The sequence below is a fragment of the Enhydra lutris genome, unplaced genomic scaffold, assembly GCF_002288905.1.
Source record: "Enhydra lutris kenyoni isolate GAN:26980312 unplaced genomic scaffold, ASM228890v2 scaffoldscaffold22, whole genome shotgun sequence".
In the NCBI taxonomy this organism is placed as follows: domain Eukaryota; kingdom Metazoa; phylum Chordata; class Mammalia; order Carnivora; family Mustelidae; genus Enhydra; species Enhydra lutris.
In genome coordinates, this window is record NW_019154106.1 from 6,095,617 (window position 1) to 6,122,852 (window position 27,236).

The 27,236-nt window shown below is 55.9% G+C and overlaps 3 protein-coding genes and 1 non-coding gene across 6 annotated transcripts; 3 read left to right on the plus strand and 1 right to left on the minus strand.

Annotated features, from left to right (window-relative positions):
- Positions 1 to 1,146: 1,146 nt before the first annotated feature.
- On the plus strand, positions 1,147 to 8,575 carry LOC111150023 (solute carrier family 29 member 2). Its single transcript, XM_022507340.1, has 12 exons — positions 1,147 to 1,175; positions 1,421 to 1,502; positions 3,019 to 3,179; positions 3,417 to 3,556; positions 3,965 to 4,099; positions 4,759 to 4,856; positions 5,070 to 5,154; positions 5,722 to 5,858; positions 6,121 to 6,226; positions 6,347 to 6,432; positions 7,186 to 7,385; positions 8,059 to 8,575. Exons 1-12 carry the CDS (start codon positions 1,147 to 1,149, stop codon positions 8,168 to 8,170), a joined length of 1,371 nt encoding a protein of 456 aa, XP_022363048.1. The 3' UTR covers positions 8,171 to 8,575.
- Positions 8,576 to 16,757: 8,182 nt separating this feature from the next.
- Positions 16,758 to 16,839, minus strand: TRNAS-GCU. The gene has a single exon. It is a non-coding gene; the product is annotated as a tRNA-Ser (tRNA).
- A 499-nt stretch (positions 16,840 to 17,338) lies between these two features.
- Positions 17,339 to 19,574, plus strand: LOC111149691 (beta-1,4-glucuronyltransferase 1). Its single transcript, XM_022506913.1, has 2 exons — positions 17,339 to 18,466; positions 18,711 to 19,574. The coding sequence occupies exons 1-2, from the start codon at positions 17,411 to 17,413 to the stop codon at positions 18,900 to 18,902; spliced, it is 1,248 nt and encodes a 415-aa protein (XP_022362621.1). The 5' UTR covers positions 17,339 to 17,410; the 3' UTR covers positions 18,903 to 19,574.
- Positions 19,575 to 19,873: 299 nt separating this feature from the next.
- Positions 19,874 to 27,007, plus strand: LOC111150246 (breast cancer metastasis suppressor 1). 3 transcript variants are annotated; one of them, XM_022507673.1, is made up of 10 exons: positions 19,874 to 19,984; positions 22,645 to 22,790; positions 22,872 to 22,962; positions 23,122 to 23,249; positions 23,431 to 23,510; positions 23,600 to 23,696; positions 24,301 to 24,393; positions 25,456 to 25,520; positions 26,067 to 26,106; positions 26,469 to 27,007. In XM_022507673.1, the coding sequence occupies exons 2-10, from the start codon at positions 22,652 to 22,654 to the stop codon at positions 26,474 to 26,476; spliced, it is 741 nt and encodes a 246-aa protein (XP_022363381.1). In that variant the 5' UTR covers positions 19,874 to 19,984; positions 22,645 to 22,651; the 3' UTR covers positions 26,477 to 27,007. The 3 variants fall into 3 exon arrangements, with proteins under 3 accessions (XP_022363381.1, XP_022363382.1, XP_022363380.1); XM_022507674.1 differs by lacking the exon at positions 19,874 to 19,984 and having other exon boundaries at positions 22,114 to 22,790; positions 25,482 to 25,520; positions 26,469 to 27,005; XM_022507672.1 differs by lacking the exon at positions 19,874 to 19,984 and having other exon boundaries at positions 22,132 to 22,790.
- Positions 27,008 to 27,236: the final 229 nt, after the last annotated feature.

Here is a 27,236-nt window from a genome sequence, read left to right on the forward strand (position 1 = left end):
GTGGTCTGGAGCCTCTCACTTCTCCAGCATCCCCTGTACGCAGGGGAACTGCAGAGCAAACAGATCCATTTGTAAATTACTTGAGCTAGAGCAAATTAATTCCAAAATTGCAGCGGTTTATAATCTTTTAGAAGTTTTTCACAGGAAAAACAAAAAAAGTAGGAGGTGGGTGCGTCTTAATAGGTTTGATGTGATGCGACCTGGGGCCGCCCGAGAAAGTTGTTTGTTTGTTTGCTGGCTTGGCTGCAGCGCTGGGAGAACGTCTCCGGGTCACCCTTTCCTCCTGAGCCTTTGCTTAACCCCTTGCTGCCCGGAATGCAGCTCAGCCTCACTGTCGCCCAGCCCGCCTGGACTCCCCAGCTGGGCCCACGCCTCCGCAGGACGCCCCAAAGGCCCGGCGCTTCCCCAGTCACAGCTTGGAGGATAAGAAGCCGTCGGTCCGTCTCTCTTCCAGACCCGCCTGCGGGCTCGGACAGCACCGCACATGGCCTTCTCCTTGGCCTCCCGAAGCACCCAGCTCGGCGCAGCCCCGCAGGACCGCTGGTGACAGACGCTCAGGTTACCCCTGGACAAGCCAGCTCCTCCGCGGGCTCCCGAGTTACCCCGCGCTGCGCGGGTCCGACACCACCTCGGAACTGGCGGAGTGACCCGGGCCGCTCGCCAGCTCGGGGCGGGGGAGGGGCGGGGTACCTCCCCTACCGCCTCCCCCACCCCTCCCGTCGAGGTCGGTGACCCGCGCCCGCGCGGCGGGGAGGCCCCGGGGACCTTCTCAGGCCAGCTGCCTCTGAGCCACCCGGGACCACGAGGGTAGTCGTGGGTCCTCGAGCTCCAGCGGGTCCAAAGCCTGAGTCCAGAGTCCGGGCTAGGAGGAGGTGGGGAGGGGTGGTACGACCCTCTGTCCCCGCCCCGGAGGCGGAGCGAGGTCCGAGCCCGAGGAGCCTGACACCCTTGGAAATCGGTCCCGGCCTTCCTCCCCCGCTCCCGCCTCGCCCCCGCCCCTTTCGGGGAGACCCGACCCCCTCCCTCTGTCCGCCGCCCACAAGACTCAGTATTCCCGATCCCCCGGCCCTCCGGCCCCGGCGTAGGTGCAGGTGCAGGTGCAGCGCGCCACCTCCCTCCCATCCCGGCGCATCCCTCTGGGCGGCCATGGCGCGAGGAGACGCCCCACAAGACAGGCGAGTTGGGGACCCAGTGGGGTGCGGACGGGGATCCGGGTGGCGGTGGCCAGCGCAGACCCGCTGCCTTCGGGCGCTCCAAGGCTCAAAGCAGACTAGATGGAACTACAATTCCCATCAGTCTCCTCCCTCAGCTACCTGAGCCAGGGTAATGGGGGTTGTAGTCCGCTCTGCGGAGGGGGCGGCCTGGCAGGGGGCGGGGAGGCGATGCGTCCTCAGGGTGACCTTCTGACTGATCCCCACAGCTACCACCTGGTCGGGATCAGCTTCTTTATCCTGGGCCTGGGCACGCTCCTTCCCTGGAACTTCTTCATTACGGCCATCCCGGTGAGACTTGGCTAGAGTGCCCAGCCTCATGGCCACAACCACCATCGCCTTGGACGCGAGGAATACCAGGCGCTTTCCCACCGCGCCGCCTTTGACTCCTCATTATGCCTGTTTGAGCGTTTGTCCGCTGAAGCAAAGAGCCTCAGAGAGGGGAGGCGCCCCGCTCACAGATAGGAAACGTCAAGGTTTCGGGGACGCCCAGATCCTAGAGGGGCAAGGCCACCAACGGGGCGGGGAGCTGTGGAACTAGCCAAGAACTACCCACCCACCACCCCCGTTTGTCATTATTCCCTGGCTAGTCATTCCTGGGCTAATCCACTCCCAAAGTGGGTTATCCAAGCCTTTGGTTTTCATTGAATAAAAACAAATTATATTCATTCATCCAACAAACAGTTAATAATGTGCATCTACTGTGAACCAGGCCCTGTTCTTGGCACTGGGGCTATAGGGGGAAACACAACAGAGGAAACCTCCGCCCTCTTGGAGCCTGCATTCTCTCAAGGGAAGGCAGAAATGTGGGGTTTGTATTCTCTTTAGGACTGAGTTATTCATACATATTCAGTGCAGCAACTTTCCAGATGCCTTTTCAGTGTCTGGCTCTCTGCTGGGCCCTGGAGACCCAAAGTTAAATCAGCCCCTGGTCTTGAAAAAGACTTGTGTGCCAAAGAGCTATTAATAATTTAATAGGGCACCTGCCACTCCAGGCTTGGAGCAAAGTCCTTTGGGTCCCCGGTGGGGGTGGGGGTGGGGGTGGGGGAGGGAGTAATTCCTTCTGCTTCATAGAAGAGGTGATTTGTAACTTGGGAGAAGGGTAGGTAAAGCATGGGAGTTTGGGGGTTGGGAGGTAGCAGTAGGAAAGGGAGAAGGCATTCCAGGTGGAGAAGACAGCCTTGCAAAGGCACTCAGGCAGGGGAATGCCAGCCTGTTCAGAGAAAGGGCCAGAGCCTGGGAACCTAGAGCTTAGCAGGATGGAGCAGGAGATGCAACACAAAAGGGAGGTCAGGATCTGGTTCTGAAGGGCTCCCACTGCTGTTTCAAAATCCTGGGGGTTTGCCCTGAAGGCAACAGGGAACCATGGGTAGGGGGGAGGAGTAAGTTAAGCAGAAGCTTAATGAGTGTGTGTTCCAGAGGGAATACAGTTGGTCAGCACTTAGGCCGGGCCTGGCTTACAGTAGCCACTCAGTAAATCTTCAGGAATCTGGAAGCTGCTGCAGGAACGGGGGTAGAGGCTGGAACCAGGGCTCTGCAGAGGAGGGGTGATTCAAAGATGGAGTAAGGCCCAAGCTGGGGGTTCTTAGGGCTTGGGCTCTGTCCCAGACATCAGCTGTTCAATTCAGGGAACATTCATCAAGCTCTGACTGTGTGCCAGGTGCTAAGATCAGTACAAGGACAGACAGCTCCTGCAGATTTTAACTGAGCAATGGCAAGCATGGGAGGAGACGGAGAGGAAAAGCTGGCGGGTTCCTCAGGGTAAGTCGGAGGGTGACCTGTACCCCCTCCCCTGGCATCCTGGCAGTACTTCCAGGGCCGGCTGGCAGGGGCCAACACCACCACGGGGACCCTGGACAGCAACCACACCGGCCCTGCCGACACCTTCAACTTCAACAACTGGGTGACGCTGCTGTCCCAGCTGCCCCTGCTGCTCTTCACGCTCCTCAACTCCTTCCTGTACCAGTGGTGAGAGGCCCCGCCCCGCGGGCTCCCTGCAGGCTGCCCCTCTGTGGTCCCTCCACCGCCCCTGCTAAGGAACTCCATCCATCCCTGGGCCCAGGGAAGACCTCCCATCCTTCCTCCACTCCCCCTGCATGTCCCATCCAGCTCCCGTTGTCCAACCCTGGGCTCCATCTCTTGCCTGCCTCCCCCTGCTGGGCCGGGGGTTCAGCCAATGCCCACTCCGCCCCTACCTATGAGCAGCGTCCCTGAGACGGTGCGGATTCTGGGCAGCCTGCTGGTCATCCTGCTGCTCTTTGCCCTGACGGCGGCGTTGGTCAAGGTGGACATGAGCCCTGGGCTCTTCTTCTCCATCACCATGGCGTCTGTTTGGTTCATCAACTGTGAGCACCGCCGCCCCTCCCCACCTCCCCACCTCCCCACCCCCTGCACCCAGGGCTTCAGCTGAGCCTCTTCTTTGTAACTGAAAGGGCCCAACGTATCCCAGAAGGAAAGACAGCAGCGGCTGCACTCCTATCCCTGAGGAAAAACTGAGCCCCAGCGGGAACAGAAAAGTCACTTGTCCCAAACCCACAGTGACCTAAGATCAGGTCTCCTAGCCCCTAGTCCCTCAGACCTATGGCTGCACCTGAGAAGAAGAATGAATGGGACGGTGTTACACCAGGATGCCCAGAGTCTGATGCCTGCCTGACCTAGTCCAGGGTCTCCTGTGTACCCTGCCACCGCCTCCTCCAGGGAGCCTCTAAGGCCTGCCTCATTGAGCGACAGCCCCCACTCTTCTCCCTCCACAGCCTTCTGTGCAGTTCTGCAGGGCAGTCTCTTCGGGCAGCTGGGCACCATGCCTTCCACCTACAGCACCCTCTTCCTCAGTGGCCAGGGCCTGGCTGGGATCTTCGCTGCCCTGGCCATGCTCATGTCCATGGCCAGTGAGTGGACTTGGGTGGTTGGGGGGGCGGAAGTGGCCTCTGGGATTCCGGGGAGCAGACAAAGTGTGCTAGGAGTGAGATGCCTTGGGTTCTGGGTAGAGATGGAGGTGATGGTGAGCTGGGGTTGGGTTTGGGGGTAGGGAGTGGGGCTCTTGGGCTCTATAGTGAGAGAATGATCAGGTGAGGGCTGGGTTAACCTGGGGCCTGGGGCAGGATTCCTGAGGCTGACGCTGGTAAGTGGCAGCAGCCTGGGGTGCAGGGAAGGGGGGACAGGTTTAAGATTCAGGTAAATTTGGTTGGAATCCTAGTTCCACTGCTCCCCAGCCAGGGGCACTGGACATCTGTGTCAGTTTTCCCACTGAAATGCTTCTTAAGAGTTCTGTCCTCAGACTGTAGGGAGCATGCAGTAAAAATGAGCACATAATAGGTGCTCAACAAAAGTGACAAGTAGGAAGGAATGAAAGAAGCAAAGGGCTGGGCCCCGGGGCCCTGCACGGGTTCCTGAGTTTTGTCAGCCAGCAGAGTGGAAGAGGCCAGGAGGTGAATCTGAGAAGTGCATGATGGGAAGTGGGACAAGAGTCATTAGCCCCGCCCCTACCCCACCCGTGGGAGCCAGCGGGACTAGCCCCCTCCACTCTGCAGCTGAAGTTTCTGCACAGGTGGCGTGGATGCCCAGACCTCCGCCCTGGGGTACTTCATCACACCCTGCGTGGGCATCTTCATGTCCATCGTGTGTTACCTGAGCCTGCCCCACCTGGTGAGCCTGGTACTGGGCTCGAGGCCCCACTTCAGAGCATCTCAGATACAGCTCTGAGTCTGAGGCCCTGCGAGAGGCCAGGGGAGGAGGAGGAAGGGACCTGATCCCCAGAGGAGTCAGCCACTGGGGGACTCCAGCCTCGCAGTCCACAGGGTGGAGAGGGAGACAGACGCCTCCGCCACGCCAGGCAGGGCCAACGCTTTCCTTCTGCAGGAGTTTGCCCGCTACTACCTAGCCAAGAAACCGTCACAGGCGCCAGGGCAGGAGCTGGAGACCAAAGCTGAGCTCCTCCAGTCTGGTGAGTTCAGGACCCTGCGTGGCGGCGCACAGCGCGGGGGTGGGGGGGGTACCCAAGGGAGGCCGAAGCTACCTCCGCAGGGAAGCGTTTCCCCTCTGGGACACCTCCCCAGCTGGAGTCCTCACTCCTAGTAGACTCGTGTGAGCAGGCCCAGAAGAAATCCAGTGGGAGCAGAGCCATCCCTGTTGGTTTAGAGCGCCGGTTTCCCCCTCTGTAAAATGGGGAGACAGTAGAGCGCCAACACGCTAGTTCTGGGTCCAAATGCATTTGTTCAAATCCCGGCCTCACGGCATCCAAGCTGGGTGACCTTAGGCAAGTCCCTTAACCCCTCTGAGCCTCCATTTCTTTATCTGGAAAGGAGTAGCAGGGAGATAATCTGTTTAAGGTGCTTAACTCTGCCCGACACACGTATGTGCTTCCTAAGAAGTAGCTTAGCATATTTCCCTGGTTAATTCTCTTTGCCTACATCCCGGGCTGGAGGAGAACCACTTGTTTTAACTGCTGGGAATCACTCTCCATGGAGCCTGGTTGCCACAGGCATGACGCTGACCTCCCCTCTTGCCCCAGATGAGAAGAATGGTATTCCCAACAGCCCCCAGAAGGTAGCCCTGACTCTGGATCTGGACGCTGAGAAGGAGCCAGAGCTGGAGCCTGAGGAGCCCCAGAAGCCAAGAAAACCTTCAGTTTTCATTGTCTTCCAAAAGGTTTGGCTTGGATGTGGCCTCCAACCACCAGCCCTGGGGAAGAGAGAGCTACTCTCTCCAGTCCTCTCTAAAGACCCTTAAAATGGAGTGGGGCCTTCATGCTCCCCTGGTCCACTTCAAGGTGCCAGAGTCATAGTGGGTCAGGAACACAGCAAGGCCAGGCCTCGGGTGTCTTGCCTCCGGGGCCAGTGCTTGGAGGCTGGGGCTGCGTTTGGGGCCCTAGTTGGCCCCGCCTACTTACACCCCTGCCTCTGGCTCTCAGATCTGGTTGACAGCGCTATGCCTTGTGCTTGTCTTCACTGTCACTCTGTCTGTGTTCCCTGCAATCACGGCCATGGTGACCAGCTCCACCAGTCCTGGGAAGTGGAGTGAGTGCTGGGAAGCAGAAGAGGGCAGGGCAGGGGAGAGGGAGGGAGGAGGGCAGAGGAATTAAGGGAGGAGGAGGGGGGAGGGAGGAGGGACCAGGATGAGCCCTGTTTCTCTCCCAGGTCGGTTCTTCAACCCCATCTGCTGCTTCCTTCTCTTCAACATCATGGACTGGGTAGGACGGAGCCTGACCTCCTACTTCCTGTGGGTGAGCATACCTGGGCTGGGGGCACCTGATACTTCCAGGAAGCAGCTGGGGATCAGAGGGTGTGAAAGAGCCCAGAAAGATGATCTCCCCAAAGTCGGACCAATCTAGGTCTGACAACAGAACAGCTGGCCAAGAGGTAGTGAGCTCCTGGCCCCTGGAGGTATGCAAAGCAGGGCTTGGACAATGAGCTCCTTGAAAGCAGAAGTCATGTCCAATTGACCTGTGTCCCCAGCATCCAGCCCAGAGACCCTTACCTGGAGGTTCCTGTCCCATGTGAGAGGTTGGACAAGATTCCGAGTGTCTGGATTGCCTTTAGCCAAGGTGCTACTTCTCTAAATGAAGTCTTCCAAGGAGATAGAATGAGGCAGACCAAAGAGGAGCTGCTCTGATCCCAGCTGGGCTGGGGTCTGGATCCCCAGCCTCCAATCTCATTCAGCAACCCCACCTGCCCCAGAGGGGTCTGTGCAACCCCCAGGCGTCCTTGGAGGAGCCTAGCTGGGAAACCAAAGATGCCATGTAAGGTCTCCCCCAGTTCTGCTACAGAGAGAGGCCAACCTGAGCTCAGAAGGGACGGAGGGGGCTAGCCCCCGGCCAGTCCTTGATTGCTGGGTGGCCTGGGCCCAGCCCCTCACCCTCCAGAGGCCTCTGTGCTGGGCCCTCCCCAGCACACACAGAGTAGGAGGTCAGGGCAAGTGACAGAGTCCAGCCGGGGCGGGCTCCCAAGGACGGCCCTCAGCCCAGCTTCTGCCACAGCCGGACGAGGACAGCCGGCTACTGCCTCTGCTTGTCGGCCTGCGAATCCTGTTCGTGCCACTCTTCATGCTGTGCCACGTGCCCGAGAGGTCCCGGCTGCCCATCCTCTTCCCACAGGATGCCTACTTCATCACTTTCATGCTGCTCTTCGCTGTATCCAACGGTTATCTGATGTCCCTCACCATGTGCCTGGCGCCCAGGTATGGGGGCAGGAGGGAGGGCCTGGGGCTGGGGAGGTGGGCCGATGGAGAGGGGGCCCATTCGGCTTCTAGCCAGCCTGGACCTAGCTGTCTCTAGGCCTCGCTGGTGACCCCCCGGCCCCGGCACACTGAGCCTGCCTCGGGGCAGGAGCTGGGGAGACGGAGCCTGAGCAGGTGGGGTGGCTGGGGGGTGGGAGGCATGGGGAGACACATTCCTGCCAATGAAATAGCCCGGGGACAACTTCCAGAGCCTCCTCTCTGGGCCTAGGCCCCAAAGCCTCTCCAAATTCTCAGTTGAACGTGGAGCTAATGTCTTGATCCAGTGGGGGATCGTGGGCTATTTACTTTAGGGACAATGGAGTTGAGAATCCAGAGAGAGTAAAGGTGACAGGGAGGACAAGGCTGGGACGTTTTGTCGCGCTCGAAGGCAGTGGAATCTAGAATCCTCTAAAACTGGGCCTGCGGGGGCCCGAGAGATGTCCTTGGCAGGGGCCTGGCTTGATAGATCGGGAAACTGAAGTCCAGAGAGAAGGGCCTAGTTACGGTGACCGAGAGGTGGGGTCAGCCCAGACTAGAGTTCAGGTGCCCTTTTGTAAGGGGAGCAGAGGGCACTGGTGCTGGGTCAAGACTTGGCCTGGTGTCCCCTAAGAGTTCCTCCTCTTGTGTGTCCTAGGCAGGTGCTACCACACGAGAGGGAGGTGGCTGGCACGCTCATGACCTTCTTCTTGGCCCTGGGGCTCTCCTGTGGAGCCGCCTTTTCCTTCCTCTTCAAGGCTCTGCTCTGAAGTGTTCCGTCCAGGGCTCGCCCACAGCTCTCTCCTCGCTGCCCCTTCGGAGCTGAGACCCCAACGCAGGGGGAATGGCGAGCCAGGTTCAAGCCTCTGCTGGGCGGGGGCCCCTTGGTCTGGAGGTGCCAGGAGGAGGTGGGGTGCTGCTCTCCTTCCCTGGCTGGTGTCCACTTGGGAGCTGCAAGGAAAAATTCACCAGCGGTCATTCTGACCCTCCCCCAGGAATGGAGCCAACACACGGAGACGGACTGTTTAGAGACGCACAAGACCTCATCCCAAGGGCGCCAATCAGGGAAAAGAGGGCCAAGAGTATATCTGTTAATTTCAAGAAATGCACTTGCTAACCTGTGGGGATCGGAGGCCACCAGTGGGGTCTTGCCAAGGGTGTGGCTGGTGGGGCCCAGCCCCTGGCTGAGAGTAGGAGTGGGGATTTCCTCATCTCCCTAGGCCTCAGTAACCCCAGGATCAAATCTCTCAGACCCCAGGGCAGAGGATGCCAGGAAAGCTGAGGGCGGCAGGGAGAAGGAGCAGACATTAGGGATCTGAGGGTACTCACGGGACCCTGTGGGTCCCAAACAGTGTTTTCATTGCCAACACCTACCTAACTGTCTCCACTCCCCAGAGCCCAGCTGGGCCTCGGTCTCAGAGCTGCAGTGGGCTTTCACGGGTGCGCGTCTCTTTACAGTGTGCAAAGCTCTTCTGTCCCCGAGTCACACTGAGATCTTTGGGGGGAGCCAGGCAGGGATCGTGCGCTCCCCAAGTGCAGGTGAGGAAACCAAGTCTCAGGGGGAAACGATTGGTCCGTGGCAGAGCTGGGACCCAGCCCCCACCTCCCTCCTCCCTGTAGGTGCTGTTCTTTCTGCCCACAACCTGCTTCTCTTTCCTTCAAGAGGCTCAAGGCAGGAGTCCTAAGCACTTACTCCACATTTTGGCTGTTCCTCCCTCCAACCCTGCTCCTGGGTCTAATAACAACCTTCTTCATTTGTATAATTGGTTCACTGAGTCTTTATTTCCAAAGCACTTTCAGCTCTATTGGCTTTGATGAGCCGGGGGGGCGGTAGGGCTGATGGTACCCGTTTGACAGATGGGATAACTGAGGCCCTGAGAGGGGTGGAGATTCATGGGCATCCCTGTGCTGGGCCCTCTTGACCACACAGTGGCCTGTGCTCCTGGGCAGAGCACCTGGCTGCGTGAACAGCTATCGCTCTCCCCCTCCACTGGGGTCCTCTGCCTCCCCAGCCCTACCCCTTCTCAAAAATGGAGCCTCAGGGAGACAGTCGGTGAATTTTCTGGAGGGATGGACAAGAGTCCTGCCTCATCACATGCCTGTACTATCCTGCCCAGCCCAGAGAAAAGCGAAGCCATTGGAGGCACCGGCCTTTCTGCCCACATGCCCTCCCGCCTGCCAGGACTGTTCACTGAGCAGCTATTAAATACCCAGCCCTGAGCCAGCACGGGTTCCCTGCTCAGAGGGGAGATAGGACCTTGGGGGCTGAAATGAAGCCACAGGGCAGAACCCCCAAGGGAGGGTTCATTCCTTTGACTACTGTTCACTGTGCCAGATCCTGGCTGGTCTGGTGAGCCTGACACAAAGGAGACAGGTCCCCACCCCAAGGCCATGGGAAGTAGAATGTAACACGGGATGGGGTCTGTGAGGGCCCTTCAGAAGTGTGGAATGTAAAATTCCCAAAAACGATGCTCTGGAAAGTCAAGGTGGCAGCTCTGAGGAAGTGTCCCCTCAGCGGGGCCTCAAAGGAAGGAAAAATGAGTCATAGTCTTTGTTGTGTCTCCCCCCACCCCTGCAAACACACACAAGGCCCAGGTGGGGGAGGGGCGTCCCAGGCAGAGACAGTAAGGCGGTGGCATGGACACAGCATATTCAGGAAACTCAGGGAACAGTGGGGACTTCTGGTTGGGGGGATTGGGGAGCCCCTAAGATGTGAGAGAGCGAGAGGGGAGAGGATGAGGCTGGAGCAGTGGATTGGGGATGAATGATGAAGGACCTTAGCAATGAGGCATAAATTGGGGGTAGACAGAGGAGAGATCCAGGAGAGAAAAGGGTGGTTGCCTCTTCAGAGGCTGCTTAACCTAGTGGTTAAGTGCGGGTGAGCTGATCCAGCATTCTTTTCTTTTTTTTATAGAAACTATTTTGGTTTTTTTTTTTATTTTTAGATTATTTATTTATTTATTTGACAGAGAGATCACAAGTAGGCAGAGAGGCAGGCAGAGAGAGAGGAGGATGCAGGCTCCCTGCTGAGCAGAGAGCCTGATGCGGGGCTCAATCCCAAGACGCTGGGATCATGACCTGAGCCGAAGGCAGAGGCTTAACCCAGGTGCCCCTGATCCAGCATTCTGGGTTCAAAGCCAGGTCCTTTCACGGACAAGCACTGGGAATGGGGACTTGCCTGTCAGTGTGTGGAGTCCTGGGGAGAGGTCGGGGTTGGAGTACAGGCAGATGTCTACCAAACGGGGCTTGTAGTCCTAAAGGAACCTCGTGCAGACCACGAGGCCTCGTCGGACCGCCTGGCTGGGAATGGTGCGAACAGGACCACTCACATCCTGGGCCCCCTTCTCCTTCTCCACCTTCACAGACTGTTGCTTTTTGAACCCAGACCTGCCAGACCCACCCTCGCAGTCGGGGCAACAGTCCCAGGGAACCCACTGGTGCTGGTCTACAGTCTTCGAGAGCAAGCCCACGCTGCGCTGAGTGGTGGAGGGAGGATGGGCCCAGAAAGAGGACACTCATCCCTCAGATATCCTTTTGATGTCACAACTTGGAATTCCTTCTTCCCATCCTCCTTCCTGGTAGACTCAGCCCAACCTGCCCATTCAGTCAGTATGCAGCCGGCTTTCGGTACCAGAAACATACTGAGGCCGATGGGCTGCGTCTGTCCGTTCCTCTCCTGATGCCCAGTCCCCTGGCCCCCACCAACTCCCCAGCCACCTCCCCAGCCTGACGCAGTCCTGCCAGCACACCCAACTTCCCTCAGAAGCAGCCAGCTGCCATCAGCAAACACCTGTAGAGGGCGTTATGTGGCAAGCCCTGAGATAGGGCTGGTGGAGAGACAAACATTTGAAGGCCAATCCTCGACCTCGAGTTTCTCACCCTTTTATGAGGACGAGGCCTCCTGGTTTGTGAATTGATGCAACTTTCCAATGAAAAGGCAGAGGTTGTCAGATAGATTAAACAATGATGCAACCGTATGCTGTTTACCAGAAACTCACTTTAGAGCAAAAAACACAAATGAATTGAAAAATGAAAGAATGAGAAAAGGTATTCCATGCCAATAGTCATCAAAAGACAGCCAGAATGAATGTACTAATATCAGACAAAAGAGAGTTCACGTCAAGAATTATTTAAGATGGGGCACCTGGGTGGCTCAGTGGGTTGAGCCTCTGCCTTCGGCTCAGGTCATGATCCCAGTGTCCTCGGATAGAGCCCCACATCGGGCTCTCTGCTCAGCAGGGAGCCTGCTTCCCCCTTACCCTTTGCCTGCCTCTCTGCCTACTTGTGATCTCTGCCTGTCAAATAAATAAATAAAATCTTTTTAAAAAAGAATTATTTAAGAGACAAAGGAGGATGTTATATATTCATAAAAGGGTATAATAATTATAAACATATGCACACCTAATAACAAAATCCCAAAAAGCATACAAAGCAAAAATGGATGAATTTGAAGGAAAAATACACATTTCTATAAGAATAGTTGGACACATCAATGCCCCACCTTCGATGAGGGACACAACAACCGGACAGAAGATCAAGGACGCAGAGGACCTGAGCACACCATCAGGCCAAGCAAACACACCCAGAGCACTGACCTACAAACAGCAGAACATATGTACCCCCTTCTTGAGCGCCCAAGAAACATCTCCCAGAATAGATCGCCAAGTAGGACACCAAGCAAAACTGCGCTACGTTTTAAAAGATTGAAATTCTACAAAGTATCTTTTCTAATCACGATAGAATAAAACTAGAAACCAATAACAAAAAGAGGACAATTCCCAAATATGTACCAATTAACACATTTGGAACTAATGGGTTAAAAAAGAAGTCAAAAGGTATGGAAACAGCCCAAGAGTCCATTGATGGATGAATGGATAAAGAAGATGTGATACACACACACACACACACACACACACACACACACAGGAACATTACTCAGTCATAAAAAAGAATTTTTTTCTCTCATGAAAGAACCTAGAGCGTATTATGCTAAGTGAAATAAGTCAGAGAAAGACAAACACCATATGATTTCACTCCTATGTGGAATCTGAAAAACAAAACAAGCAAAAAAACCAAAAAGCAGACCCATAAGTACGGAGAACAAAGAAGAAGGGGATGGGAGGATGAATGAAATAGGCAGAAGGAATGAAGAGGTACAAACTTCCACCTGCTGACAAATAAGTCATGGAGATGAAAAGTATGGCATAGCGAGTGCAGTTAAGAACATTGTATAACAGGGCGCCTGGGTGGCTCAGTGGGTTAAAGCCTCTGCCTTCGGCTCAGGTCATGATCCCAGGGTCCTGGGATGGAGTCCACATTGGGCTCTCTGCTCAGCAGGAAGCCTGCTTCCTCCTCTCTCTCTGCCTGCCTCTCTGCCTACTTGTGATCTCTCTCTCTTACTCTGTTAAATAAATAAATAAATAATCTTTAAAAAATATCTCCCCTCGAAAGGAAGAAAATCAAAAGAGAAATTGGAAAATGCCTTGAGAAAAAAGAAAATGAAAACACCACACACTGAAAGTTATGGGATGCAGCCCGAACAGTGCTTAGAGGAAGTCTGTAGGTGTCAATGCCTACATGAAAGAGGAAGAAGGGGTCACCTGGCTGGCTCAGTCGATTGAGCCTGAAACGCTTGATCTCAGGGTCCTGAGTTCGGGCCCCACTGGGTAGAGATTACTTAAAAAAAAAAAAAGAAAGAAAGAAAGATCTCAAATCAGTAATCTGATTTTATACCTCAAGCAATTAGAAAAGGAAGAGCAAATTAAGCCCATAACTAGCAGAAGGAAAGAGACAATAAATATTAGGGTGAAGGGAAACACGGTGCGGGATAGAAAACAGAAAATCAATGAAACTAAAAGTTGGTTATTTGTCAACAAAATTGACAAATTTTTGACTAGACAAAGAAAAAGAGAGGAACTTAACATTATTAAAATCAGAAACAGGGGCGCCTGGGTGGCTCAGTGGGTTAAGCCACTGCCTTCGGCTCAGGTCATGATCTCAGGGTCCTGGGATCGAGTCCCGCATCGGGCTCTCTGCTCAGCAGGGAGCCTGCTTCCCTCTCTCTCTCTCTCTCTCTGCCTGCCTCTCCGTCTACTTGTGATCTCTCTCTGTCAAATAAATAAATAAAATCTTTAAAAAAAAAAATAAAAAAAATAAAAAATAAAAAAAATTTAAAAAATAAAATAAAATCAGAAACAAAGGTGGGATCATTACTACTGACTATACAGAAATAAAAAGGATTATAAGAGAATACTATGAACAGTTGTATGCCAACAAATGAGGAACCTAGATGAAATTAATAAATCCTAGAAACACACAAACTGCCAAAACTGATTCAAGAAGAAATAAGATGTCTGAACATACAAGAAATAACAAGATATGGGGGCGCCTGGGTGGCTCAGTGGTTAAAGCCTCTGCCTTCGGCTCAGGTCATGATCCCAGGGTCCTGGGATCGAGCCTCACGTCGGGCTCTCTGCTCAGCAGGGAGCCTGCCTCCTCCTCCTCTCTCTCTCTCTGCCTGCCTCTCTGCCTACTTGTGATCTGTCTGTCAAATAAATAAAAAAATCTTTAAAAAAAAAAAAAAAGAAAGAAATAACAAGATACGGGGCACCTAGGGGGTTCAGTCGGTTGAGCCGCTGCCTTCAGCTCGGTTCGTGATCCCGGGGTCCTGCGATCGGGTCCCCTGTGGGGCTCCTTGCTCAGCGGGGAGCCTGCTTCTCCCTCCACCTCTGCCTGCCACTCTGCCTACTTGTGCGCACGCGCTCTCTCTCTCTCTCTCTCTGACAAATAAATAAATAAATAAAATCTTAAAAAAAGAAAAAAAAAAGGAATAACAAGATCGGATCGATAATCAGAGATGTCCCAACAAAGAAAATTCAGGACCTGGTGACTTCACAGGCTAATTCCACCAGTCATTTAAAGAATGAGCACCAGGGGTCCCTGGTGGCTCAGTTGGTTAAGCATCTGCCCTTGGTTCAAGTCATGATCCCAGGGACCTTGGGTCAAGTCTCTTCTCAGGCTCCCTGCTCAGTAGGGAGTCTGCTTTTCCCTCTGCCCCTCTTCCTACTGATTCTCTCTCTCAAATCAATAAAATCTTAAAAAAAAAAAAAAGAATGAACACCAATCCTCTTAAACTCTTCCAAAAAAATACAAGAGGACAGAACATTCCCTGACTCACTCTATGAGACCAACACTATCCTGATGCCAAAGCCAGATAAAGACATCACAGGAAAACTTAATAACCAATATCCCTTATGAATATAGATGTAAAAAATCTCAATAAAATGTTAGCAAACGGAACCCAGCAGCTCATTAAAGGGACTATATACCACGACCAAGCTTGACCTACTCCAGAATGCAAGGGGGTTCAACATAAAAAAACAATTAATGTAAGGCACCACATTAATAGAATGAAGGGGAAAAGCCACAAGGTCATCTCCACTGATGCGGAAAAACATTTGACAAAACCAAACACCATTTCAAGATTAAAAACACTCGGGATACCTGGGCAGCTCAGTCACTAAGCGTCTGCCTTCGGCTCAGTCCTGATCCCAGGGTCCTGGGATTGAGCCCTACATCAGGCTCTCTGCTCAGCAGGAAGCTTGCTTCTCCCTCTCCCATTCCCCCTGCTTGTGTTCCCTCCCGGCTATCTCTCTCTGTCAAATAAATAAAATCTTAAAAAACAGAACAAACACTCAATGAACCAGGAGTAGATGGGAACTTCCTCAACCTGATGACACACATTTATGAAAAATCCACAATTAATGTCATATTCGATGATAAAAGACTTACAGCCTCTCCCTAAGATCAGGAAAGGGCCCGCTTTTACCATTTCATCTGCTTAATTCTGCACCAGAAGTCCTAACTAAGACAATTCAGCAAGAAAGAGAAATAAAAAGCATCCAAGTTGGAAAGGAGAAAGTAAAACCATCCATGTTCACAAATGATAAAATACACATACAAAAAAAAAAATCCTACAGAATGCACATACACACACACTTAGAGCTAATAACCAAATTCAGCAAAATTGGAGGATTCAAGATCAACACACAAAATTCCGTTGTATTTCTTTCTTTTTTCAAAGATTTTATTTATTTATTTGACAGACAGAGATCACAAGTAGGCAGAGAGGCAGGCAGAGAGAGAGGAAGGGAAGCAGGCTCCCTGCTGAGCAGAGAGCCAGAAGTGGGACCTGATTCCAGGACCCTGGGATCATGACCTGAGCCAAAAGCAGAGACTTTAACCCACTGAGCCATCCATTGTATTTCTATACACACAGTTCTGACACTAATTCTGATGTGTGGACTTCCCCCTCACACCAAGCAACTCCCGACACCACCCGAGTACCCTCCAACGCAACTCAATTCTGACACCATCTACCTGGAGACAGCAGCAGGTCCCACGGCTTGCTGGCGCAGTCCCACAAGACGGCAACCCCTCCTTCAGATGCGCCCATCACAAGTTCTGGTTGTCACCTGTGCTCCTGATGGACTGGCAATACCTCAGAGGTTCCAGCCGCCACCCCGTCACTGGATTCGATTGATTTGCCTCCGCAAATCACAGCACTCAGGAAAGCGTTTTACTGGCTGGATTAGATTTAACACAAAAGGGTATGAATCAGGAATGGCCAGATAGAAGAGATACATAGGGAAAGGTATGTGGAAAGCAGACCCCTTATTAATGGTTTTCAACTCTGGTCTCTCTCTCTCTCTCTTTTTTAAGATTTTATTTATTTATTTATTTATTTGAGATAGAAAGAGAGAGCTCAAGCATAGGGAGCGGCAGGCAGAGAGAGAGGGAGAAGCAGGCTCTCCGCTGAGCTGAGCGGGGAGCTGATGCGGGGCTCGATCCTAGGATCCCCGGATCATGACCCAAAGGCGGATGCTTAATGTCCCCAACGCTGGTCTTTGAATCTCTCATGCTTCACTCCATCACACTGGGAAGCCAGGGTCGCTCCCTGGCCAGGCCCTCCTATCCAGATAGCAGGCTGGACCTTCCATGTAGCTCTCCTTGATCTTGGCACTTCAGTGAGACCATCACCACTTTCCAGTCTCTCCTCAAGCTCCGGCCACTGGGGACACTTCAGAAGCTTCTTGCTCACTCATTCAACAAGCATGTAGTGATGGCGGCTGCGTGGTCAGCAACTCCACCACTACCAAATTCCGAATTTCACCAATTTACACAGAACGGTGGCACCTTCTAAGAGGCTTCTCTAATTACCGCAGATAACACATTGGCTCCCAATTTGGCATCAACCAGAATTCCAATCCGGGTCTTCTACGTGCAGCTGAACCCCGGGCCCTCTTCCCAGGGAGTCAGAAAAGTACACCCCCTCACCTCCTGTAAAACACGACCGATCGACGAGGATGGGATTCGAACCCACGCGTGCAAAGCACAATGGATTAGCAGTCCATCGCCTTAACCACTCGGCCACCTCGTCCCACGTGAAGCACTCTTTTCCACATACTCTTATCTCTCATCTTCTCCGCAGTTTCCGCCCCACCCCCAGCCCCCATCTTCGGTGTGGATTTCCTAGGACCTGGCGGAGGGAGAGACCAAGGAAGGAAAAGGACTTTTTGTGTTCCTTCCCGCCGGCCGCAGCCGCGAACCCCCGCCATCCTTCACCAAGCCGCGACCGAGAGCTCTGCCACGATTTCCCTGCCCTAAGGCGTGGGCGAGTGCACGCGTGTTTCAGAAAGCGCCTGGTCCGGGGGGTCGCACACTGATCGGGAGGGAGGGGTGAGTATCCCTGGGAACCCGGCAGGCGCGGCCGCGGGCACTTCCAGGGTTTGCAGACCGCGGCGTGCGGGGGATGCAGTAGCTCCTCCTCGCGCGCAGGGGGCGAGCTGGCGCGCCCCAAGGCCCTCTCCGGCGGGGAAGCTGCGCGGGGCTCGGCTCGCCTCGGCTCGCTTCGGCTGCGCTCGGCAGGCTGCGGTAAATCCGGGCTTGCGGCGGCTGGCAAAGGCTGCGGCCCGGTGGTCCCCGTTGCGCGCCCTGGAGCCCCGAGAGCCATGCAGATGTCCTACGCCATCCGGTGCGCCTTCTACCAGCTGCTTCTGGCCGCGCTGATGCTGGTGGCGATGCTGCAGCTGCTCTACCTGTCGCTGCTGTCCGGGCTACATGGGCAGGAGGAGCAAGACCAGTATTTCGAGTTCTTTCCCCCGTCCCCGCGGTCCGTGGACCAGGTCAAGGCGCAGCTCCGCACCGCTCTGGCCTCTGGGGGCGTCCTGGACGCCAGTGGCGACTACCGCGTCTACAGGGGCCTACTGAAGACCACCATGGACCCCAATGATGTGATCCTGGCCACGCACGCCAGCGTGGACAACCTGCTGCACCTGTCGGGCCTGTTGGAGCGCTGGGAGGGCCCGCTCTCCGTGTCGGTGTTCGCGGCCACCAAGGAGGAGGCGCAGCTAGCCACGGTGCTGACCTACGCGCTGAGCAGCCACTGCCCCGATATGCGCGCCCGGGTCGCCATGCACCTTGTGTGCCCCTCGCGCTATGAGGCCGCTGTGCCTGATCCCCGGGAGCCGGGGGAGTTTGCCCTGCTGCGGTCCTGCCAGGAGGTCTTTGACAAGCTAGCCAGGGTGGCCCAGCCCGGGATCAACTATGCGCTGGGCACCAATGTGTCCTATCCCAATAACCTGCTGAGGAATCTGGCTCGGGAAGGGGCCAACTATGCCCTGGTAATCGATGTGGACATGGTGCCCAGTGAGGGGCTGTGGAGGGGCCTTCGGGAAATGCTGGATCAGAGCAAGCAGTGGGCGGGCACAGCACTGGTGGTGCCCGCCTTCGAGATCCGCCGAGCCCGCCGCATGCCCACGAACAAGAACGAGCTGTTGCAGCTCTACCAAGTGGGCGAGGTGCGGCCCTTCTATTATGGGCTGTGCACGCCCTGCCAGGCACCCACCAACTACTCCCGCTGGGTCAACCTGCCAGAAGAGAGCTTGCTGAGGCCTGCCTATGTGGTGCCCTGGCAGGACCCCTGGGAACCATTCTACGTGGCCGGAGGCAAGGTGCCCACTTTCGACGAGCGCTTTCGCCAGTATGGCTTCAATCGGATCAGCCAGGTGCCCAAAGGGAGAGGGCAGGGGACATGGGGCAGGAGGAGTGGTGGGCTCTGGGAGCTATGAGTGGTCCTGGATGGAAAGGAGGCAATGAGGCAGGACAGTCGTAGTTCACGAAGTGGTTGGATGGTGTGGAGGACCCAGGATGTCTCCGGAGGAGTGGGAATGCTGGAGAGGGGCTTTAGGGATGTCAGTGTCGGCCTCAGCGGTCTCATCCAGCTTCACTGACCTGTCTCTCCTCCAACAGGCCTGTGAGCTGCATGTGGCAGGATTTGATTTCGAGGTGCTCAACGAAGGTTTCCTGGTTCATAAGGGCTTCAAGGAAGCTTTGAAGTTCCATCCCCAAAAGGAGGCCGAAAATCAGCACAATAAGATCCTTTACCGCCAGTTCAAACAGGAGTTGAAGGCCAAGTACCCCGACTCCCCTCGTCACTGCTGAGCCTTTCTCTCCCCTAGTCAGAGAAGTCTCAGCCTCTTCCCTCCTCAGGCCGTCCCTCAGGCCTGACAGGGGTAAGAAATGTCACCCCACTTTACAGTGGTAGCTGTGATGTTGGAACACTGGACTTGAATACGGGGTGCTGGGATCAAGTCCTGGCTTTACCACTAACTAGCTGTGTGGCCTTGAGCAAATCCCATTTCCTCTCTGAGCCTCAGTTATCCCGTCTGTAAAAAGGGAGGTGAACATACCTACCTCACAGAACTGTTGGGAGGCTCAGATGAGATGCTATATATGAACCATTCTGTAAGCTTCGTACAAATGTGAAGTATTATTAATATTATTACAGTATTATTGTTATTATTATTATTATTAACAATCTGGGGTGGGTGGGCAGTAGGAGAGTGAAAAGTATGAATGGGGCAGAACTGAGAAGTCTGAGTACTTAACAAAATGGACTTTTTGGGGAAGAAATCAGGTGAAGGCATTGAATTTAGTTCTTAGCTCTTGGGCAGAATCCTAAACTTCCTGGTTCTTCCAGCCGCCTCCGGCCTCTGGAGCTCTGGAGAAAGGAAGGGTCTGCAGGTTCTCTGCCCGATCTGTGCCCTCGAATAGGCTGGGCTGGGTTATTTGCCTACCACCGACCGTGTGTAAATAAATGAGTGTTCACACCTACGGCTGGCTCCATGACTCTCCTGAACCCGGCGGGCAGGGGGAGGGGTCGTGGCTTCTTCCCTTCCACACGAGGGATGGGGGGACCGGAGCGGGGGAAGGGGGGGAGGAGCTGCGGCCCAAGGGGCGCCGACCGCAAAGCAAGGAAACCACAAGGGTCTTGCGCGGCTGCTGAAGGCCTGCATGAATGTCGGCCAGTTGCTATGGAGACCGACCCCGCAGTATCCCACCATGCCTCGCCCCAGCTGTCCAATTGTGAGCTCGGCGCCGGGCGCCTCCTGATAACGTATACGGAAGTGCGGCGGCCCCCGCCTCCCGGAGTAGAGGGACGGGCGCGACGTTTCCGGGAGCCCGGCAGCCGCGGGCACCTTTCAGGGAGTTTCAGACGTCGACCCGGAGGCCCCTTCCCCGCGGTGCGTAACGCTCCTCAGGGCACCTAGTTCGGCGTCTCTGGCCAGTCGGTCGGAGCTGGCCCAGTGAGGGCCGAAGCAGAGACTTAACCGGCCGGACGCGTGCGGCGTCGCGGGCCGGCTGCTGGCCGCCGAAGAGCCAGTGACTCCCCGCCCGCGGCGCCGGCGTAGACGGGAATGGAACGGGGCGGGAGGGTCCTGCCGCGCCGCACCGCGCCGCGTAGGGGTCTGGATTGGCTTTCTCTAGGGAGAAGAAGCGGCCTTCCGTGGAGGTCTGCCCTGGAAATGCTCACTTTCTAAAAACATAAATTGCCTATGTTCAGCGCCTTACAATTTCCTTTTCCATCCTTTACCCCTTGCGATCACTCAGCAGCGGTGTTTATCCTCCTTTTGCGCCCGGGGTAAGGAGGGGAGATTGTGATTTAATTTTGCTCACTCAATAGAGTTAGAGACCTCTGGAGACAAAAGTAAATATATATGTATTTAACAATGAAGAGGAATTGCAAATTGGCCAAACTGCAGTAACTCAGGCTTGAGAATGGGGAAAAATGAGGCTGGTTTGGAGAACTGAGGTTTTCAGGTCAGATTCAGATCATCTGTGAAACCCTTGAGGAATGCGACTAAGCCGCGCCTTGAGCCAGTTATTTGACATAACTCGAATTGTGTTAAGAAAAGTTAACAGAATACTTCAGGTTTGCAACCACTGCAGGGTCCTGGGGCAACCCAGAAGTAAAAAGCCTGCCTGAAAACGTGCTTTGTTTCGTTTGTAATTGTGGCATCGGCATCGGCGCGCAGGAGAGGCCTATAGCCTGGTTAGGCAGACAGATGTGAAAATGGGCAATTAGAGAGGAGATGTAAACACATAGGGCTTCCTGGAGGAAGTGGCGTTTACACTGATCTAAAGGTCTACAGAACTGCACCCAGAGAGGTTGGAAGAACATCGCAGTGAAATCAAGCCTCCAGTAGATGGAGAGATTAACTATTAGGAGGACCATTTAGTCTTCCTCTTCAGTATCTCTTGGCAACATTTGGCAGTCACCGCCCTTCCGTCTGAAGTTATTTCTCCCCATGACTGAGTTTCTCTTCTTCCGCCTCTTGCTAATTTCCTTCTCCTTTGCTGGGCTTTCATCACCTGCCCCTTTGGTGGCCCTGGGAGTCCATCCTGGACCTCTTCTCACTCCACACATTCTGCCCTGCTGGTTCCACTGGCCTCTCCCTTGGCCTGAAGAACTCTCTATATGCCGGTGACAGATACCTGCAGCCCAGATTTCTCTCTGAGGCTTTTCTCATTTTGGAGTCCGTGCACACATTGTTCACTCTGCTTGGAATGTTCCCTCCCCAGCCATCTCCGTGATCCTCTGGCTGAGCTCTGCATGCTGATGCTGCGGCAAGGATCTCCCTCTGCAAACCTTCACTGTTGGAGCAAGCTCCAGGTTCCAGTTAGATGCCTCTCCCATATACGCCCCGCCCCCATCTTAGCCCTTCTCACACCACAGTACTGTCCGCTGCTCTGCCTCTCCCAGGAAGCTGTAAATTCCTTGAAGTCAGAGACTGTCTCTGCCCTGTCATGCCCTGTCGTGCCCAGCATCTCCTGTACTGTCTGAAGGTACCTGGCATGTGTTAGGTCTTTAATAAATCTTAGATGAGTATATAAAAGAAAGAATGACTAATAGAGGTGCCTGGGTGGCTCAGTGGGTTAAAGCCTCTGCTTTTGGCTCAGGTCATGATCCCAGGGTCCTGGGATCGAGCCCCGCATTGGGCTCTCTGCTCAGCAGGGAGCCTGCTTCCTCCTCTCTCTCTCTGCCTGCCTCTCTTCCTACTTGTGATCTCTCTCTCTGTCAAGTAAATAAATAAAATCTTAAAAAAAAAAAAAAAGAAGAAAGAATGACTAATAGTGTTCAACTAAGGGAAGCAGGAAAAAATACTGGCATTGGGCACCAGAAGGTTATCTGCTGCCACAGGACCATAGATAAATGGAACGGAACATCTGGGAGATGAAAGGGTTGGAACAGCCAGAGCCTTGAAAAGCGTAGCTGTGAGTTGGGAAATGGGGAGTAGTTAAATGGAATGGGGCAAGGTTTTGAGTTTCTGCTATTTCTAAATGGGAGGCAGTACCCAAACACCTCTAAAGTTTCATGGGCAGGAGCTGTCAAAAGGGAGCATTGGAGAAACAGTGGAGGCGGGGGTGCTGGTAGCCTGAGGCTCCAGAGAAAAGAGAAGGACATGGGGGGTGACGCAGAGCACAGGGAGACGGGAAGGGAATCGCAGAATGTTCTCAGGAAGAGAAGTGGAGGGCCTTCCCAGGGGACGACCAACAGGAAGGGGTGGAGAGGAGGACGGAAGGGTGTACTTAAGGATTGACTGTGAGATGGTGGAGTCAAGGAGCTGGCCCAGTCCTTCAGTCTGTGCGGGGCCTTAAACGCCCCAATCACAAGTGTGTGTCCAGTCCCCGAGGCAGTGGGGACCCCACCCTTGGTGTTTCCCATCTTAAAGACCATCGCCTTGGCCAGCATTCCCCACACTGGGATCAGCAACAGTGTCCCAGGACTTGAGCATTTCCATGACTCCCAGGCCTCGGGGAGATGTGCGCACAGGGCTTGGTTTGACTCCCCGCATGGCCACTTCCTGCTTATGATAAGTGATGGCTCCCCTCCTTCTCCCAGAGCCCAGATGCCTGTCCAGCCTCCGAGCAAAGACACAGAAGAGATGGAAGCAGAGGGTGATTCGGCTGCTGAGATGAACGGGGAGGAGGAAGAGAGCGAGGAGGAGCGGAGCGGCAGCCAGACAGAGTCGGAGGAGGAGAGCTCAGGTGAGTACCCCAGTGCGCACACGGGTGCCCGCGCGGCCGCCCGCTCCTCAGCAGCCGGCGCTGACTGGCCTCTTGTCCCAGAGATGGACGATGAGGACTACGAGCGGCGTCGCAGCGAGTGCGTCAACGAGATGCTGGACCTGGAGAAGCAGTTCTCGGAGCTAAAGGAGAAGTGAGCGTGGGGCGTCTGGGGCTGTGTCCCCCTGGGGGCCCCCTGGGCGTGGGGGCGCGGAGGCAGCGGGCCGGTGCTGGGCAGGGGCGTCTGAGGACCTGCCGCGCAGGACCGGCCACGTGCTTGAGGGACACACATGCTCTGCCTTTTCCTTCCCAGGTTGTTCAGGGAACGGCTGAGTCAGCTGAGGGTGCGGCTGGAGGAAGTGGGGGCTGAGCGGGCACCTGAGTACACAGAGCCTCTGGGGGGCCTGCAGCGGAGCCTCAAGATCCGCATTCAGGTGGCAGGTCTGTGGGCCGTCCCGTGCGCTGGGGCAGCCCCCGGGCCTCCCCTCTCTGCCTCTGCCAGAGCCTGGGGCTCTCTGCTCCCCTCTCTTCCCTTCCCTGCCAGGGCCTGCTCCTGGCTCCCTATCTGGGACACCCAGGTCCCTGGCCAAACCGGGCTTCCCGTCTCCCCTCCCCGCTGTAGGGATCTACAAGGGCTTCTGTCTGGACGTGATCCGGAACAAGTACGAGTGTGAGCTGCAGGGTGCCAGACAGCACCTGGAGGTGAATGTGACGGGGTGGAGGGGGGGGGGACAGCGGAAGTGGCTAGTCCCCACCGCCCCGCAGAGCCTGAGCGGCCCCACCCCTTCCAGAGTGAGAAGCTGCTGCTGTACGACACCCTGCAGGGGGAGCTGCGGGAGCGGATCCAGAGACTGGAAGAGGACCGCCAGAGCCTGGACATCAGCTCTGGTGAGGCTGCCCGGCGCCGCTCTCTCTGTGCCATCCCCACCCCCACCCCCGCTCTGCCTGCCGGGGGAGCGGGGAGCGTGCCAGAGAACTTGCTTCATGGGCTCACCGTGTGGCCCAAACGGAACCAGGCACAGAAAGGAACCTGCCCAGTGCCTGGTGCACCAGGGAGGCTCAGCAAGAGTGGGCCCCCCCGCTGCCCGCCTTGACCCCTGCTCTCTTTCTAGAACAGGAGGTGTCGTTCTGACACCCCCACGCCTACAACAGCCACAGGTTCCCCCCATGTCCGCAGCGCCTGTGTTCATGGGGCGGGTCCTAGGGAGGCCTCAATGGTCATTGGGCACCGCCCACTAAACGGATGAAGAAACTGGTTGGACAGAAGTACAGCGCCCCCCGCCCCCCAAGGCTCCCACAGCCTTGTGGTCCTCGGGCCCTGACCTCCGCTTCTAAGCCCCGCCCCCCCGCCCCAGTCCTGGCTCTCTCCACCAACCTGGGAGGGAGAGGAAGGAGAAGGGCTGGCCTGGCTCCTATGAGGGACCCAGCTCCAAGGGCAGGGTGTCCTGGGCGGGCCAGCACCTTGATCCTGACTCTGGCTTTGGGGGCACAGAGTGGTGGGATGACAGACTGCACGCCCGAAGCAGCACAAAGACCTGGGACTCCCTGCCGGCCAGCAAGAGGAAGAAGGCTCCTCTCGTCTCTGGTATCCTTCCCCCGACGGTGGCCTGAATCTGACATCATCGGGGTTAGCTCCAGCCCAGGGAGTGGGTGGAGGCACATGGAAGGCGGAGTCACGCCGGACACATGAGGTGACTCCAGCTGTCGGGAATTTTCTAAGGCCCTGGGTCTCTGCCAGGCTGTGCGGACCATAGAGAAAGAGCAGCGCCCCCTCAATGAGTCCCTTAGCTTCCTGAGCGAAGTCTCCTTTGAGGCTTTCCCTCAACAGCCCGGGCAGGTCCCAGGCTTTCCCACTGCCACGTGCCTCCCCGCCTGCTCTCTCTCTCCACCCGCTTCTCGGAAGGTCGTACTGCCCGTCTGTGCCTGGTCACGGCTTGTCTCACCTCCTCTGTGAAGCCTCTCCTGGTTTCCTCGCAATGGCAATAGCTTCTCTGTCTTCTGCACCCCTGTGGCCTAACCCGGGACACCCTCATCCCATACACAGTTGCCCCCTGCCCGCCCTTAGGCGTAAGCCCCTTCAGCCCAGGGCCTGCCGAGCCCTCATCCCTCCTGGCAGCGTCCGGCACATGCAGAACAGAATCTGCACGCCCTCCACCTCCACACCCGGGTACTCCGGCCATCAGACTCTCGGGACCTGGCCGCCTGGTGATGGCTGTCGCTTCAGGCAGGGAGGGAAGCATCCGGGCTGCAAGGACTTGAGGGGTGAATGGGGGGCAAGGGTGTGGAGACATCAGGTACAGAACCCGGGAGGAGTGGGAGTGGGGAGAGTGGGAGAGCAAAGGAGGGTTGATTCCCGGATGGAAGGGACTGAGGTCTGTGTGTGTAGAAGGGACAGGAAGGGGACAGAGTTTTCACCTCCTGACTTTTACACTGGAGGGACGATGAAGGGGGAGCAGAGGGGAGGTAGGGGTGAGGCTTAGTACCCTCTCCCCAGACTTGTGAAGAGGCCACAGGCCCTGCCTTAGGAACCTGGGAGCCAAGAGGTGGGAGGCAGAACCTGAGCTCTCGCCGGGGTCCTCAGCCCCCCCCCACGCTGTGACACCTATCCCCTCCACCGGGCTTCCTGCTTCCTTGACCCCTGTCGCAGGTCCTTACATTGTGTACATGCTGCAGGAGATCGACATCCTGGAGGACTGGACGGCTATCAAAAAGGTGGGGCCAGGGCCCCTGCTTCCCTGCGCGGGTCCCCGTCCCTGACACCAGCTTTGGTCTCTGCGGGCTCACCACACCTGGACTTCCTGAGGGCCTGGGAGCCCTGCTCGCCCTCAGCACCTCCTGCCTTCAGCCCAGGTTCCCTGGAATTGGCCTTTTTTAGAGAGAGAGGGAGAGAATATGTTTGCATGTGCGAATGGTGTGGTGGGGGAAGTGGGGAGTGCAGAGGGAGAGAGAGAATCCCAAGCAGGCGTCATGCCTAACACAGAGCCCGATGTGGGGCTCGAGCTCTTGACCCTACTGAGCCGAAACCATGAGTCGGAGGCTTAACCGACTGATGGCTTAACCCAGGCGCTGGCCTGAGACTTTGAGGAGGAGGGACCTTTCAATCTGTGTCAGCCCCTTCCTCCTTCTGGGGCAGGTTTTGATGGGATGGGAGGCACCGACCCAGCAGCGCCCCTCCCCCAGAGAAACTGATGTGGAAGAAGGTGCTTGCCCAGCTGGAGGCAGGCTCTCAGGGCGGGGCTTTTCTTCTTACCCACCCAGGCTAGAGCAGCTGTGTCCCCTCAGAAGAGAAAAGCAGATGGTAAGATCCACAGGAGTTGTTCCGCCTCCTGCCCCCGCCCCCAGCCCAGCGTCCTCGGAAAGAGCCCAGAGAGAGACAAGGGTTAAGTCAGATCAGTGGCCCCCGTTAGAATGGTTGGCGTTTGGGGGTTTGGGCAGCCAGAGCCGGGGTAGGGATACGGAAGCTCTAGGTCGGTAGGGCTAGGGGATGAAGCTTCCCCCCAACCAGGACTGGGTAGGGGGAGGAATGCTGGGCCCATGCTGAGGGCTGTGGAGCTGCCCTGGGCCACCCCGAGGCCGGCCTCGCAGCCCCGACAGGCAGTGGTGTCCCCTCTTGGTTCAGCTTATCACCTGCAGTGCTCTCTGCTTCTGGCATTCCCTCAGGACCATGACCCTGCCGTTCAGAGCCAGGGGGCCCCTCGGAGCAGCTGGCCGCAAAGCCAGGATCCACATTTTCCTGCTGTGAGAAGGCAGGCTGACAGGGTCTGTCCAGCCAGCTCCCCGGTACTGCTAGTGGATCTTCCCCTCCAGCCATCACTGGTCCGGACTCCTCTGCCCTCCTCGGGGGTCCTGCACAGCTGTGGCCCAGAGCTGCCCTAGCCAGGCAAGACTGTCTCCTCCGTCCCCAGCGAGTGCACCGGCGCCGCCTCCCAGAGGGCAGCCTCCTCAGTGCTGTCCCAGACAGAGAAGGTGGGACTCCTCTTACACCAAAGCAGCATCCTTCCTGCTGACCTTGGACCAGTCACTGAGCCAGTGAGCTGGGCCCCATTTCATGGGAACTCTGAGCCAGACATCATATTTTGGGGGGCCTGTCTTTTCTGGCTGCTGTTGGAGGTGAGAAGGCAGGTTCCCCAGGTCTTCTCCAGGAGGTTCTTGGTGTCTCCCAGATTTCAGGGACTGGAATTAAAACCTTTCCCGGGACCTCGGTGTGAGCTGTGTGTGTCTGATTTAGCTTGCAAGAGAATCAGGGCTCCCCCAGGGAGTGCCTGAGTCAGGGGGGCTCTTCCTGGAGTCCCTGGTAGCTCCCCTCACTAGCAGGCAGGAGCCAACCTACTCTTGAGTTGGGGCAGAGGGAGGGGAAGGGGGGACTCGCCCACCACACCTCCCAGGGGTGCTCCCGAGCAAAGTTTGAAGCAACATGTGGCAAGACCA